The sequence below is a fragment of the Cantharellus anzutake genome (assembly GCF_015039405.1).
Source record: "Cantharellus anzutake strain C23 chromosome Unknown EI90scaffold_61, whole genome shotgun sequence".
Taxonomy (NCBI): Eukaryota; Fungi; Basidiomycota; class Agaricomycetes; order Cantharellales; family Hydnaceae; genus Cantharellus; species Cantharellus anzutake.
In genome coordinates, this window is record NW_024067011.1 from 466,099 (window position 1) to 481,794 (window position 15,696).

Below are 15,696 nucleotides of genomic sequence, written 5' to 3' on the forward strand. Positions count from 1 at the left end.
CTGGATGAGCGTATTTGAAGTGCTATGAGTAGGCGAAGTGGGCGATCCCGCTGGGAGTGATCAGATCTGGCGGGCCAGCGGCTAAGTGGTGCGTATTGATTAGCAATTGATGATGCGCTGCAGTCACGTCCGCGCGCAAACAACGGCCCATATGACAGGTGGAGTTTAGCGGAATGAATTTGTAAGTGTAAAATCGACTCTACCTTGAAGTCTGGCGTGCTCACCGTAGTGGGGTGTGCACAATAAGACTGGTTCTGTGCTCCAATGGCCTCAGCTAGATACCCAAAGCCCAAACGGATTTCCCACCCACATTCCTCGCCACTATCCCTCTTACACGGAACAAACAAGCAACTCTGGTAGAATGCAAACGGGACTGAGAGCGTCCTACACGAGATGCCCGAGACCCCAGATTTCGGGTTAGACCAGTAGCTAGTACTAGTCAGTGGGGTTCGAGCACGTAGGGAAGTGACAATGGGAAAAACAGAGCTGACGGAGGAGAAAAGATGAAGTGAGTCTACAGGAGAAAGAAGAGGAATAACTGTCCCGGAGATCACACATGAGAGTTCCAGAGGGGAAGAGGGTCCGGGCGGAACAGAAATACCCATGACTGCAGACGTGGGAGGAAAAGAAGAGGACTCCCGGACCGCGAGACAACAAGCACCCCTAGATGGGGTACAGTTGGCATACACGGAAGGTAGTGAGCATTCACTGGAGGTAGCAGGAACCCATCAGAGGAGAGCAAAACGAAATCGACACAAGTCCCAATTCAATTCATAGTAATGAAACTGCTTCCCCATCAACACCTTTCCATATAAATCTATGCACATTACCGAACAGCACTGAACGCCAACAAGATTATCCTGCACATTCTGCGGATCAAGGACGGTGAGCAGTTAAATCCGACCGAATGGTCGAACGACAAGATTTATGCGTTTACAGTCTCCAGTCGGTGATCACACGAGGTGGTCTTGCGATCCTCAACTTCGTCTATTACTAAGGACCAGCGTTTGTGAGAGGATGGCTTACATAATGCCCCCGCTGAATGACACCAAAAGGGCCGCTGGGGCCTTTCCCCGACCCTCGCTCATGTGAGATGCGCCGGATTCAGGAGAGTTAGTGATCAAGGCTCCTAGCTTGATTCATGCTTTATTCTCATCCTTTGACCACTTCTCATCGATGGTCGCAAAAGCAGGCAAAATTCCACCATTGCGGACTGCACGGTTCTATAACGCACTCTGGTTCACGATAAATCAGATGGTTAATCTGCATGTCGCCCTCGACAAGGTGTCAATCTGCATTGAATGCATGGTTCATGCAATCATCACCGCCGGGCCTTCGCACATGTCTTAGGGCCATTCTACCGATGCGCCATGGCCCAGTGTTCTTGTGCGGCGGATCCTTGATGCCAAGCAGCTGCGCGCCGCGCGCACATTCGTATAGCGCTTGAGGCTGCGCTCAGAATGATTTGTAAGCCGTGTCTCTCGTTTGCACTCGACTACTTGCATTCAAGATTGATATTCCACCGCAGTCGGCCGGGTGACTCAAATACTTGACTGACGCCGCGCCGGGATGCCTGAGAACGTTGAGATCAATATTTCGCTCAACCCTTATTCCTTGCTCCTTCTGTTCTTTCCAGCCTTCTATCTTCTTCCACTCATTTTGTGAGAGCATCTCATCATTCAACTCTTAACATATCAAGGGCCCCACAACTTCAAACATCACCTTCGATCAAATCCTAACTGTTGAGCGTCTTTCGCCGGCTCCAAGGATCAATGGATTCACGTCTTGCTTGATCGTCCTCTTACACACAGCTGCTACGCGTATCTCGTGCCTGCATGGTGTATATATTGCGCGTGCTATGAGCCGTCAGTGATAGCTGGCTTGAAGTTGACCGGTTTTCGCGAGCTGCATCTTCTCCTGTCGTTGTAAGGCTTGAAATGGCCATTTTACCGTCATTTGATGGCTCTGACATCATGGAGGATGTCCTTGACGTTCCACATACCCACACGGTACTGTATACGATTGTGATGCTCGGTCCTCTTCTGTGCCATTTGTGCCTAGCCTGATGGCCGATCAACGCGGGCGCAGCGCTACTGGAATGTCATCCTCAGTTCCGAAGCGCTGATTACTGTATTCAATATCGGTCAGGTTTCTCAATCAATGCAGTTCCACTTTCTCCCGATCCGTAATTACAATCCCGATCGCCTGGCAACGGGATTTTGCTGCGATCACCCGAGCCAGCGCTCTAATTTCGTCGCCATCAGTGGTTGTGGCAGTGTATCCAACGCATTTGTAAGCACCCTGAGCTCTAATGATGCCGGTCTTGAACGACGCGATTCAGTTCTATCAAGTGATCCCCAAGACCAACCTTTGCTCCGATGAATCCGCAATTATCTAAGCAGTACCATTAGAGCAGACTAACTCCCAAGGATCTGAGGTGATTGATGCTTATCAGTTCAAGGAACACAGTCCAAGGAATTTGCCGGTTGAGCGGTGCGTGGATTAGCAATCGTTCTACTGGCGTAGCAGACCACCCCATGAACAGGAGTTGCTAATCTTTCACATGTTGATGTCGGTGGCATTCAGGACTGAATGTCACAGCGGGCGACCTGAGTCGTGGAGTGGTAAAGGGCTATTTTGATCTGAATGTACATCGCATCAACACAACACGACTGCTTAAGGTAATACAGATGTTGTGTTCAATCCCTTCATAGAAGCTTCAGCTCGGGCCTCGGATTGGGAGCCTCGACGCAAACCCTGCTTTTACTCGTTACAGGAGCAAGAACATCGGATCGCGAGTGATGGTAGTTTGTCGATCACCAATTGTAAGGCGCGTGGCCCAACAAGGCGTATCTGAAACTAGCGTGAAAGCAGGAACAGGGAACAAAAAAAGCGTGATGAAGCATTTCACTTTAGCTTGTGGCGTGCAGTAAGGAACTGTGTAGGCAGGACTCCAGCCTCTATGACTTCGCAACAATATATCGTAAGTAATGTAGAGTTCTGAGATTCGTTACTGCATCATCTGGCAAATCGGCATCCGATAGATAGGCAAATTAAAGTATACGCGTGTTTTTCCCCAAACGTCTGTTTCTCCGTTTTCATTGGAGTCAGTCAGATCAACGTCTGTCCACCGTGTTAATAACCCAATTTCAGAAAGATGCATCTCTGCCAGATTTGTATAAACGTCATAAAACGTAGCGTCTGGAGGGTTTTAATTCGGCATTGATGTGGAATTAGGTGGGAAGCGGACTTACTTGTCGCCCCCAGGCCGTTAAAGAAAGAGAAGCGCGAATTTTGATCCCGTAAGAGACCTGTGGCGTGTTCGAAAAACTCCAACAGGTCTTCGGAAGGAACGTAGTTAGTCTTGCATTGATGAGCTTTAGGATCGAGAGGAACCCACCACTGTAGTCTTCCGAGAAGGTGTCGGTATAGATAATATCGAAGCCACCGACAGCGTACAATTCCTCACTTTCGGTGAAGTCCTGCCACTTCCCTTCAAGTATCTTCACACCAGGCTTCTCGTACCACCCATTTTCCCGCATGTGCGCGAGTACATCAGGATGGGGCTCAATAATGAAATGTTTGGTTGGCGGCGAGGAATTATAAGTTTGAAAAATAGTGTCAATCTTGGAAATTCGTCTGGATCAGCAGCAGACAGCGTTAAGCAGAGTTGCAACCAACAATACCCAATCCCTGGATTCGTGTTAAGCGTCACCCAAAAATGCCAATTAGTTGGACTCACGAAACCAATATTCAATACGTGGATGCTACCATCAGTTTCAAGACCTCGGTAAAGTTCTTTGACTGTTTCCAGCACTGAGGGGCAGTCAAGCAGCGCTCGGCTCCGGGATCATATGGTGGCTATTTACTTATACCAGACTCCCAGCCCATCATAACGCCAACCTCCTCCGAACCGTTGAGCGATGCAAGGCAAATTTCCTGCCCGTTATTATCTTTTGTGAACCGAAGCCTCGATGCCAAGAACTTGGAGGGGGATCCTGCAGAACTATCCTCGGAAGATTTGAGGATTAATTGTGACTCTGAAGGCCCTCTGCTTTTCGATCCAAGCGTCGCAGGAGGAATTCTGTCCGAATGCCTGCATCTCGGATCTGCCTGTATATCGCTTGGTGCATTCGGGAACTCTGCGAAAGAGATGGGGGATAGTGTACGTACTTTCATTGTTAAGGGACAATGCGACATCTCCAGCGTTATATCCGCAAGCATCCACTAGCACCGATACGGGCAATGAAGGTGAGGGTGAACGATTGCGGATTTGATATATTCACCTGCATTCCACAAGGCAGAATTATCAAGTAAAATGGAAATCAATTCCGAGTTCTCTAGCGATGCAGCGAGATGAAGAGCCGTCCATCCGGATTCTGGTTCTTGATACCATGTAGGTGCGTTCTCGACAGTGAGCAAGTACCTGACAGCCTCCTGATCTTGCCGCTCTACAGCGGCGAAGAGGTGAGAACCCATCTCAATAATTTGGGAAATCTCTCTATCATCCATAAGTTTTATGGCGGATTAGACTGTAGGTGGATACCGATAGTACCACTAGCAATATTATTATTTGTGTGTAATCGTCTGAGCAGTCTAAGGTTGACGATGAGACACGTGATTGCAGAGGCGGGCACTGCCGCATTCACTTCCTCGTCAACTTTTTGCATTCAATCTTGCAAGTTGAAGCAATCATGGCCACGAAAGGTCTGAAGGGTATTGCCCCGGTGCCCTCTGCTTCCGACTTCTTGGACATAATATTGTCCAAGACGCAGAGGAAGACACCGACCGTATGTACTATTTACTCGTTAACTCGTTGTGGCCCCCAAGTGTAACTCATCCGGCGATCCCAGGTCATTCACAGAAACTTTAAAATTGGCCGCATAAGGGCCTTCTATATGCGCAAAGTTAAATTTACTCAGGATTCGTTTGATGAGAAGCTTGGCGCAATTCTCAGTGAATTCCCTATCCTTGATGTGAGTCATGGACGTTTGCACAGTCTCGTTAGGCTCGTTTATCCTGTTATTCCGATAGAATCTGCATCCTTTCTTGTCATCGCTACTTAACGTCCTTTATGATAAAAATCATTACAAGCTTGCATTGGGCCAACTTAACACTGCGCGCCATCTTATCGACCAAGTCGGCAAAGATTATTCCAGATTATTGAAATTCGGTGACAGTCTGTACAGATGCAAGCAGCTAAAACATGCTGCTCTTGGTCGGTTAGTGAATAATTATTTGGGGTTCGTCATGATGCTACTATTTTCTAGCATGGCCACAATCTTGCGTCGTCAAAAGGATCCTCTTGCTTATCTAGAGGAGGTTCGCCAGCACATTTCCCGTCTCCCTACCATCGACCCCAATACCCGGACACTTCTCATTTGTGGATACCCCAATGTTGGGAAGTCCTCTTTCATTAACAAAGTCACCCGCGCAGATGTCGATGTCCAGCCATATGCATTCACGACCAAATCTCTCTTCGTCGGCCACCTTGATTATAAATACTTGCGATGGCAAGTCATTGATACTCCGGGTATCCTTGATCATCCGTTGGAGGAGATGAATACAATCGAAATGCAAAGTATCACTGCAATGGCTCATTTACGGTGTGCAATCCTTTATTTCATGGACCTTAGCGAGCAGTGCGGGTACTCGGTAGAGGCTCAAGTGTGTATTCATCTCCTGTGCAACCCAGTTTTGCTTATTCTCCGTTGCAGTGCAAGCTCTTCCATTCCATAAAGCCATTGTTCGCGAATAAACCGGTGATTCTAGTCATTAACAAAATTGATGTTGTGCGGCTCGAGGATACTACCCCTGAAAACAAGACTCTCATCAACGAGATCGTGACTCAGGAGGGCGTCACAATGGTCCAAGTATCTTGTTATGCCGATGAAGGTGTAACAGAGGTGAAGACTACCGCATGTGACGCGCTTCTTGCACACCGCGTGGAGACAAAGCTCAGGGGTACTAAGATAAATTCTGTCATCAATCGCATCCATGTGGCACAACCCAAACCTCGTGATGATGTCGTCAGAGCGCCATACATCCCGGACGCCGTCAAAGAGCGACGAAAGTTCGACCCGACTGATCCGATGAGACCTAGGTTGGAGAGGGAGATTGAGGCGGAGAATGGCGGAGCGGGAGTTTACAACATTAACCTGCAAAGTATGTGGCGTTTCTCTTCCTGCTCCAGTTTTCGGTCGTCTCATGACTTGTGTCTCAGAGAACTGGATGCTCGCCGATCCTTCATGGAAAGATGACATCATCTCCGAGATCATGGACGGCAAGAACATTGCTGATTTCATTGATCCGGACATCGAGGAGAAACTCGCAGCCTTGGAAAGGGAGGAGGAAAAACTCATAGCTGAGGGTTTCTACGATTTCGATGACATCGTGCGTACAGATCTCCGGCTCCCTTATTACAGTTTTGACACAACACGATACAGTACGATTCGGAAGATGAGGAGATCGCCATTGGAGAGGCAGAAAAGAAGCAAGCGATATATGAATCACGAGGAAACAAGGGTTTGAAGCACGGTTTCGTTATGCCGCGTACAACATGGAGCCGAAATCTGAGCGACATGACTTCGAAACTCACGAAAGCAGGCTATGACACATCCCGGCTGGAAGCCCATGCTCTTATAGCGAAGGCTCGAAGCAAAGGGGCGCAAAAACGAAAACGATCGGATGAGGATGATGCCATGGATGTGGATGGGGCTGACGAGCAGGATGTGCAACAGATCGCATTCATGGATGTCGATGGAGAGGAAGTTTCGCGGAAACGTACAAAGACAAATAGTGGCAGCATCGTTGCCAAAACCAGCCGGCTTCCCAAGACGAATCGTCAACTATCTGGCCTCAAGAATGCCGAGGTTCGTGCATCATATCAACTCCGTCATGTCTCTCGTAGTTGCTTCTTAGGTCCTCTGCTCACGTTTGTTTGTGTTGGATCGTACAGCAATTCCAGCGGGCCATGAAGTTGCAGCAAGTCTCACTAACAGAAAGAAACAGACAGGGGAAGAAGGGGGAGGGAGATCGCCACATCGGAACCAAGATGGTTAGTGTATCAGCCACCTTCCTCATAATGCCCCATTCACTCGATGATGCTGATGAATGTGTTGTGACTTTTTTCAGCCAAGGCACTTGTTTTCTGGCAAGCGGGGGATTGGCAAAGCAAACCGTCGTTGAGCTCTTCAGCCCCCTTGCATGCGTTTTCTGTCTATTATCATTGCTCCGCCTGCCATCGTGTCCCATGTACTTATGACAATTTAATGCTGCAGTTTTATCCTATGCCTGTTATGCTTGTTGCCTGAAATAAGAAAAGGCCTGGGAGACCGTTGCGATTCCATCCTTGCCAAGCATATACACAACGGTTCGTGTCTCGCATACACTGAACAAGACAAACTGTAGAGTACATACATGTACACATAGACGCATACTGCGACTCCAAACAAAAAATGGCAAATAACAGGTGTCGGTTAGGAGATGGGAAGTGGGGTGGCGCAAAAGGAGAACCAGTACTAAGTTTTCTAAGACATAGACCCCTATTATGGGAGAGGGGCTACGGAGTAAACGTGTCCAGACGCCAGTGGTGGCAAAAGGGAGAAGTAAACGCAAGTGAGGATCGCGCGTTCAATAACGATATACGTCCAGCGTTGCGAATAGGAGAAGAGCTGTAAAGGGGGGAAGCATGTCTATGATCGTAACACGGCGTGGGGGATGGGACCCTTAGTGGGTTAACGTGGGCTTGAGGTATGGCATGGGGGTGGCGCAGGAAAGAAGAAATAGCAACGGCGAGGCCCATCATTGATGGCGATAGAATAGAGAGGAGGTTGCTATGTTTTGAGGGTGGACATGAGGGGGTACTTTAATCCCAATCGAGCGTCATGCCTCCTGCCGATGATGGACCGGACTTGGTGCACTCCCGCCGGATCCACCGCAGTGCACGCTTATCATCTCCGAGCAGAGGGGCTAATCTCGCCCTGCACTGTGCGTTGTGATCCTGTGGACATTGAATGAGTGGAGATAGCGAGTGTTAGCAACGAGTTGTCCGCGAGGCAAAGGATGAGACAGGGTCAGAATGACGATTGCATACCTTCAACCACGCTTTTTCCTCTTTCGTCAAAAGGTCCATTTTTACCATTTTAGTCTGTATTGGGACCTGTGATGCAAAGTCAGGAGGTCAGCTGGATGCATTGCCGGTTGCCATAGGAACTAGAGGAAAGCTTACATGAGTCAGCCTCTCAAACCCGAGCCAGACGTCTCCGCCGAATTGCCCCTTGGTCTGCAGAGCAATTGAACATTCGGATATCAACGATAATTAATTCGGCACGCACCGTGACTTTGGTAACCGTTAAGGCCGACTCAATTCTGATACCAAACTCGCCTTCTTTGTCTAGATCAACAAGAGTAAGAATAGATAGAGCAACAGAGGACAGGGATGCACTCACAGAAGCCGGGCTCATTGGAAATCACATGTCCAGGGACGAGCGGTATCTGGCTGCTGAACCCAATGGGACCCTCGTGGACATTCAAAAACGAACCAATGCCATGTCCGGTACCGTGCTGAAAAGAACATGCGCGTAAGTGTGTTATAGGTGAGCAGAGTAACTTTCAAACGTACAAGATAGTTGAGCCTGTCAAATGCAAAGTTGGCATCTCAGAGACGGATTCGTAACAGTGTAAAAGATGGCACTAACCCATCCTTCCACAACGCCTTTCGAGCAAGGACATCCAACTGTGCACCAGTGGTCCCTTCAGGAAAGATTGCCTGATTGATTGCAATCTGAATGAAGAAGTCAAACGTCGTCCGAGTGAGGTAACAGGAATCAGCTTACATGGCCCTGAAGAACTCGCGTGTACGCTTCCATCTGCTCACTCGTAGGGAACCCGAAGTGAACAGTTCGTGTAGTGTCGCACGTTCCGTCGAAATACTGGCCACCAGAATCACTAGGAGGTAAAGTTAGTATTCTTGACAGCTCCCAGCAAGATGTGACGCACTTGAGGTAGGGCAGGGTAGGGTCAATGAACGCAGCGTCCTCCTCAGTGGTGCGGTAATGAGGCAGTGCTGCGTTGGGTCCAGAAGCAGAGATATTCTCATATGCAAGACCCCAGTAGTTGGCACTTTCTTGGCGGAACTTGGTAAGTTCCTCGGCAGCCTCCCACTCGGTGAGCTTTGCACCGCCTTTGATCTGTTCATCAAGCCATGCGAACCAGCGAACCTGAGACAAAACGGTTAGCAAGAGGGTACAATGAATGTACGAGCCCTGAGTTTACCATCGCGGCGCCGTCACGGATATAGGCATTTCTCATACCTTGAAGCTCGGTTTTGTTCTTGATAGCTTTCCGTTCCTCCACGAATGAAGGAGTGATCTTGTACCGCGCCGACGTAAGCATCAACGATACGGCATATGGCGTCTTAGGATCGATAAGAACTTTCCCATCACCCCATTCCGCGCGACGTAAGAAGGACCAAACGTCGGCGTATTCACGAACGGATACACCCTGCTCTTTGAGATAGGCCTGAACTTCGGAGGAAAGCTTTGCCTTGTCAACAAAGAGGAAGGACTGCTTGGTAGTGATGAAAAGATAGGACATCACGACAGGATTGAACTCGATATCGTGGCCGCGGATGTTCAGCAGCCATGCAATGCACGAGAGATTGGACAGGAACGCAGCCACCTGATCAGTATTGCCGAATGAATTTCAATAAATGAAGCCCCAATCGGCAAAATGGAAAAAACAAAGAGCGGAACTTACAGGGTTCATCGGTTGCTTCGGAGGTGATTTCGCATTAGGTGTTGTTGGCGCAGCGCTTTTGGCGATAACTGGCGGCTGCGGTGGCCGCTGCGATTTGATCCATGTCCGCACTTCATCAATCTTTTCGCTAGCGGTTCTACCTAGGTAGCGCATCGCATTAATATCGCCTTTACGTAAAATTTGGCAGTGTGCAGCTATGACTTGCCTGCGAATTTTCGGTCAAGGGTGAACACCTGACCTTGTGGCTTGGGTGGTCTCGTCTTCCATAACTTGTCCACTAAGTTGACGCGAGGAAAAACTAGCTTAGAATACCGGGCATTCAACGCGCTGGCCAAAGCGGTGGCCGCCTCTAATCGGAACAGGGACAGAAGATGGATGTTTAGTTTCTCGCATTCAAGGACTATAGAACCAACGGGATCTACTGACCGTGAGAGATAAGCCGCGAATCGATGCCGATGCGACTGCCTCGAGGACGGTCTTTGATCCATTCTTGCCACGGCTTAACACCAGGGAGTCCAACTTTGTGAAGAGTCCAGTTCTTGTCGAGCTCTTGAGATGCTTGGATGAAATAACGAGAGTCCGTGAAGGCATGAGCTTCGCTGCGAGAGACGATACAGGTACCAGCAGACCCGGTGAACCTAGAATAGGAAAAAAGGAAGACGCGTAAGCGGAATGCGGAAAACTTCGGGCCACCGCATACCCTGAGATCCACTCCCTCCGACGATCAGATGGTGCGGTATACTCAGATTGATGAGCATCTTCACTAGGAACAATGCTACAGAAAGCCCAAATAAGTTCTGTAGAAACCCCCAAACACGCATAACGGCCACATACTAGTAGTCTAATCCACCGTCGGGCTCCGCCTTCATCAGTTCCCGAAGGTCCAACAAACGGGCCGTAGAGTCCAAGCGCCTTTTACTGCCGGCAGTGAGCGGGCTCATGATGGGAGTCACAGGCGTCGTAGGCTTCGACGTGCCAAACGTCGAGATAGAAAAAAGCTTCCCCTCTCTAATGATCTTGCCCCAGCCCAGTCCGGAGCCAGGAGTGAGTGTAACGGCAGACTTGGTAGGACTGTCAGCAACGGTGTCGATGGAATTCTTCCTTTTCTCATCCCCGGACGTGGGCGATCCCAATGTGTCTGCCGACCCATAAGGAGTGATCTTCTCGACGCTTAGTGAACTTCCAGACTTGTTGTGCGCAGGGAAATCCGGGCGTCCCTTCTTAGATGAGAATGAATTCTTTCTAACGAACGCCGGTCTGGGGATGGAGAAGGGCGGGGGAGGAGGAGGGGGAGGGGGAGGGGGAGACATGGTAGCGACGGTCGGGCTTGCGGATGGGGATGAAGAAAAGTCACGGACTACTGAATGTCTGGCGGATCTAGCCGGCCAATTGAAATCTTCAAGATTCTTTGAGGGGAAAAAGACACCTAGTCCCCAGGTCTTCGCTCATTATCTACTCTGGCTGAGAGAGTGATCACAACGGAGCATTGAAGGCCGATCACGCTAGAAATTGAGAGGCAGCTTAATCCGGCATATCTAGCTGTATGCATACACACACCACGCGGCTTCCGTCCTCAGATGCCACGCCGCGCAGCATTCACACAACGTGTAGGGTTACTCGGATATAATAGTTCATGCCTGGTTTAAGAAACAGTAATGCATTTCTAATTGGGGCTAACCGACCTAAAAAGCAAACATAGTTTCTAAACCGACTCTGGAGGGTCATCAGCTTCCGGTTAATCGCAAGAACTCTAAGGAGGAACTTGCCTTGAAGCAAGTTGTTTATTTTATTGACTCGGGAGGAAACGCTAAGGTCAACAGACTTGTCGCCAAAATCAACAACTAATCCACCAATGAGTGACGGCTTGACCTGGAGCAGACATGAGATGTGTAAATCGGAACATTTCCAGCTAGCACCACATACCTTGTTCGTGATCTTGACCGATTTGGCCTGCTGGGCCGTGACAGAAGACTTCAACGCAGTCTCTAAGCGCGTAAGAACATCTCTGGGCAGCGGAGCGGCGGATGTGACCACAACTTCAAGTTCACCCTTGTACTTCCCCACCAACCCGTCGAATCCAGCAATGACATCCTGCACTTCAACTAATCGCCCGTTTTCAGCCAAAACCGAAAATAGGTTCTTTGTGATATCCGAAACCTCAACTTTCTTCGCACCGCTAGCTGCAGCCGTTTGGAACAAAAGTTGTAAACCGGCCTGACGATCCTTAGCGGTCAAGGTAGGATTGTGAACAAATGAAGCGAGCTTCTCATCCTTCTTGATAGCAGCTCCAATAGCAGAAAGCTCTTTTTGAACCGCGTCAAGGGTTTGGGGCGACTTTTTCAGGGCGGCGCCATAGGCAGCCTGAGCATACTTGGTCGCAATTGCAGATGCTGCCCGAGTGTTGCGGGAGGCAATGTGCACTGAGGAGGCACGAGCGGCAGACAGAATAAACATTCTCTGTTATGAACAAACGGTTAATGCATCTTTCGGAACTTTGACGAAGTCAAGAGCGACATACACACCGTTGACGACGTGAGAATTAAGCGCACACGCCTCGTTCCGGCAGTTTCCGCATTCGTACAAGTCTACCCTCTTCAAGCCACTTGCGAAAGCCGTCGCCTCATTTGAAGGGCCCTAGCCAAATCTCTTTGTCCTATCTCGTGCAGCCTTTTCTTTGGAAATGTCGCGTTTTTTTCGCCGTGGTAGCGACTCCAGCGATGAATCTTCATCCTCTGAGGAAGAGGAACTTCTCTCCCAAGACGAGTCTGATAATCAAAAGCCCGCCAAAGACATCCCACCGCGGGGATGTCCCGTTTTCTCCGAACTGAAGGCTCCGATGAATCATCTGATGAGAGCGAATCTGACGATGATGACGACAAATCAGAACCCGAGGCTGATAAACACGAAAAGTTTCTCGATTCTTGCGCGGAGAGGCTGACTCGGATTCTGACGAAAGTGAAGAAGAGGGCGGGAAAAAAATTGTGAAAAGTGCAGGGATAAACGTCTGGAGGAATGGGCATCCATTGCGTCTGTAATTGAGCAAAAACTCAAAGGTCATGACTGGCACAACACTAACAACGGTTAGTTGATATATCATTGGAGTATACAATGTCTTTTATATCACCTAATTCTCGTCTTTCAGAGTTCGATAAATTAACGCGACTTGTCGTGCGCCAAATGGCTTTGGGCGAACCTCTTCCTCCCGTTTATCTTCAAGTCATCAAATCAATCGACGGTGCCTTCAACTCCGACAAAGAAAAGCCTGCGAAATTAGATGCCGCTAATGCTCGTTCTCTTAATACGATAAGGCAGAAGATACGGAAACTCGTCAAGGAGTACGAGACGCAACTTCAGAAGTACAACGAAGATCCTGAAGCCTTCGCTTCTGCGTATTTAGCCGCCACTAAGCCAAAGCTCGAGAGAATTGCACCAAGACCTGTCGCCACTCCTGACGTTGATGCAGATGATGGATTTACGACCGTTGGAAAAGGTGGCAAAGCCTACAGTGTCAGTGCCTCAGACGTTTCAAGACGCTTGCTACCTTGAATGAAGCTCGTGGAAAGAAGGTCAGTAAAAGGATAGGTTTGGGTCTTCCTCCGTGTCCTGAGAACTTCTATTTCCCAGAGTACTGACCGTGGCGAGACCACTAGGGTCTTGGAACAACTGTTAAAGGTCGCACGGACACCATACGGCCGGATACGAGTGTTATTGGCACTCATTTCCACCCGCTTCGACATCAATACCTCAACAAGTCATATGTCCAATGATGCCTGGATTCAAGTTCAGAGTGAACTGAATGAACTTCTCAATATCCTCATTACTGAGCGTCAGTATGTCGTTGTCGAAGACGACACTCTCGAATATGATGAGATGGCTGAGCGAGTTCCACGCGCCGATGAGCCCGTGGTCAGGATTCGCGGTAGCATCATCATGTTCATTGATCGACTGGACGAGGAGTTCACGAGGAGCTTACAAAATTTGGACCCTCATGGGACAGAGTACGTTGATCGGTTGAAGGACGAAAAACCTTTGTACGAAACTATTTGCTGGGCGCATATCTTGTTTGAAAAGGTGGACACTAACTCGTTGGCTCGCATCGTGATGCGAAGGCTGGAGCACATCTACTCAAAAGTAAGCTGATCACCATGCGTCTCCGTCCCAACTGATCAATTCGCATGGACAGCCTACTGCTGTAGTGACGATATTGGAAAACTCCGTTAAAACATCTCTGGCCTCGAGTATCACCCCCACCTTCCCCTCGCTTGCCTTGCTATCTGATACTGCGGCCCTCATCCGCGCACTTTGCGTGCACCTTTATCAGACTGAATACTCGTTGCTCCGCACCCGCGCTATGTTATGCCATGTGTACTTCCACGCGTTGCACAACCGTTTCCACACAGGGCGAGATTTACTGTTAATGTCCCACCTCCCTGAAACGATCCACAATGCCGACGTGATGACTCAAATCATGTTCAATCGAGCTGTCGTGCAACTGGGTCTCTGTGCTTTCAGATCTGGGCTCATCAAGGAGGCACATTCGACACTTCAGGACATCTTCACCACTCAACGTGTCAAGGAGCTTCTCGCCCAGGGTGTTCATCAACAACGTTACACCGCACTCACCCCTGAGCAAGAAAAAGCCGAACGTGCACGCCAGATGCCATTCCACATGCACATCAATACTGAGCTCCTAGAAGCAGCTTTCCTCGTCTCAAGCATGCTGGTGGAAATACCACTTTTGGCTTCCATTGACAATGAAGAACAGAAGCGGAAGGCGATTTCGAAACCTTTCCGGCGACTGTTGGATTTTGCAGATCGGCAGGTGTTTACTGGCCCACCTGAGAGCACGCGGGACCACATCATGCAAGCGAGCAGGGCACTTCAGGATGGTGAATGGGAGAAGTGCAAGGACCTCATTCAAAGCATTAAAATTTGGAGCCTGATGCCAGAAGAAGCGACAGTCAAGGAAATGCTCGCGAAGTAAGTTCATTTCCCCCCTGTTTTTTTTTTCATGTGCAGTTCGCTAATTCATCTTACTTGGTCGTAACCAAGGCGAATTCAAGAAGAGGGTTTGCGAACATACCTCTTCACTTACTCTGCGTACTACACAACTGCCTCTCTTTCTTCCCTCGCCAAGTCTTTCTGTCTACCCGTGAGATCCGCTACTTCCGTTGTCTCCAAGATGATCTGGAACGAAGAGATCGCGGCATCGCTCGACCAGTCCGCTGGCACGGTCGTCTTTCACCGTGTCGAACTATCTCGAGTACAACAACTTGCTCAGAACCTTGCGGATCGCGTCAGTCAACTTTCAGAGCAGAACACCAAGGCGCTTGATCAGAAACTGAGTGCAGCTACAGCAAGCGGTGTTCCATGGCCTGATGGCAGAGGCCCTACTGAAAATACCGAGCAGCAGCAGGTACGAAGGGAGAGGGATCGATTGAGAGGAAGAGGCCCGCTTAGAGGGGCAAGGGGAATTCGGTTTGACCAGGGATTAGGTGGGCGCATTGGCGGGGCCATTCAGTCGTGAAGGCATATGTTACATGTATAGTGGCTTGATACTAGTGTCTCGACGGTAGAATACAGTTTTCCCGCCTCATCACACATCATACGATGATTTTCGATTGGGGCTGCTGGATCGTTCCCTCTCTGGATGCCACTCCTTGATAGCACTAGTTCCCGGTCCAGGCACACATTGGCCACACGTTCCTGCTCCATCGACATTCCGCAAGTACTCCATGGAGCCATGGAACCTGACCTCCTTCGGTTCGAGTAAAAGCTAGGTCTGCCTTTATGAGGGCTGGTCATGCGCTGCGTTGGGGTCTCGCTTGTATGTAAAGATATGCATTCTCCTACAATAACATCGGGTACATTGAATACAACGACTCCAACTCCATGGGTCCAAAACAAGAGATCAGCAAGAAAATCGCAGTCCTGAAA

At 49.3% G+C, this 15,696-nt stretch overlaps 5 protein-coding genes across 5 annotated transcripts; 2 read left to right on the forward strand and 3 right to left on the reverse strand.

Annotated features, from left to right (window-relative positions):
• Positions 1–3,010: 3,010 nt before the first annotated feature.
• Positions 3,011–4,512, reverse strand: EI90DRAFT_3129938 (arginine methyl transferase; the record flags this gene model as incomplete). Its single annotated transcript, XM_039064256.1, has 8 exons — positions 3,011–3,201; positions 3,255–3,341; positions 3,401–3,626; positions 3,682–3,693; positions 3,743–3,816; positions 3,876–4,142; positions 4,174–4,227; positions 4,287–4,512. 8 exons carry the CDS (start codon positions 4,510–4,512, stop codon positions 3,011–3,013), a joined length of 1,137 nt encoding a protein of 378 aa, XP_038911592.1.
• Positions 4,513–4,633: 121 nt separating this feature from the next.
• On the forward strand, positions 4,634–7,312 carry EI90DRAFT_3157382 (uncharacterized protein). The gene is made up of 9 exons (XM_039066112.1): positions 4,634–4,790; positions 4,854–4,976; positions 5,035–5,222; positions 5,271–5,667; positions 5,718–6,165; positions 6,224–6,393; positions 6,447–6,872; positions 6,959–7,057; positions 7,135–7,312. The coding sequence occupies exons 1-9, from the start codon at positions 4,695–4,697 to the stop codon at positions 7,186–7,188; spliced, it is 2,001 nt and encodes a 666-aa protein (XP_038911593.1). The 5' UTR covers positions 4,634–4,694; the 3' UTR covers positions 7,189–7,312.
• A 555-nt stretch (positions 7,313–7,867) lies between these two features.
• On the reverse strand, positions 7,868–10,700 carry EI90DRAFT_2934549 (peptidase M24, structural domain-containing protein; the record flags this gene model as incomplete). The annotated part of the gene is made up of 14 exons (XM_039055111.1): positions 7,868–8,002; positions 8,096–8,161; positions 8,231–8,284; positions 8,337–8,395; positions 8,451–8,565; positions 8,696–8,785; positions 8,838–8,949; positions 9,001–9,221; positions 9,277–9,681; positions 9,760–9,895; positions 9,961–10,108; positions 10,186–10,397; positions 10,460–10,534; positions 10,594–10,700. The coding sequence occupies 14 exons, from the start codon at positions 10,698–10,700 to the stop codon at positions 7,868–7,870; spliced, it is 1,935 nt and encodes a 644-aa protein (XP_038911594.1).
• A 732-nt stretch (positions 10,701–11,432) lies between these two features.
• On the reverse strand, positions 11,433–12,324 carry EI90DRAFT_3157384 (OSCP, subunit 5 of the stator stalk of mitochondrial F1F0 ATP synthase; the record flags this gene model as incomplete). Its single annotated transcript, XM_039066113.1, has 3 exons — positions 11,683–12,324; positions 11,509–11,628; positions 11,433–11,441 (listed from the first exon to the last, which is right to left on the reverse strand). The coding sequence occupies exons 1-3, from the start codon at positions 12,211–12,213 to the stop codon at positions 11,433–11,435; spliced, it is 660 nt and encodes a 219-aa protein (XP_038911595.1). The 5' UTR covers positions 12,214–12,324.
• Positions 12,325–12,439: 115 nt separating this feature from the next.
• On the forward strand, positions 12,440–15,625 carry EI90DRAFT_3282022 (eukaryotic translation initiation factor 3 subunit 8 N-terminus-domain-containing protein; the record flags this gene model as incomplete). Its single annotated transcript, XM_039066871.1, has 8 exons — positions 12,440–12,566; positions 12,590–12,668; positions 12,721–12,839; positions 12,902–13,266; positions 13,290–13,325; positions 13,384–13,890; positions 13,943–14,739; positions 14,812–15,625. 8 exons carry the CDS (start codon positions 12,440–12,442, stop codon positions 15,284–15,286), a joined length of 2,505 nt encoding a protein of 834 aa, XP_038911596.1. The 3' UTR covers positions 15,287–15,625.
• Between the last annotated feature and the right edge of the window lie 71 nt (positions 15,626–15,696).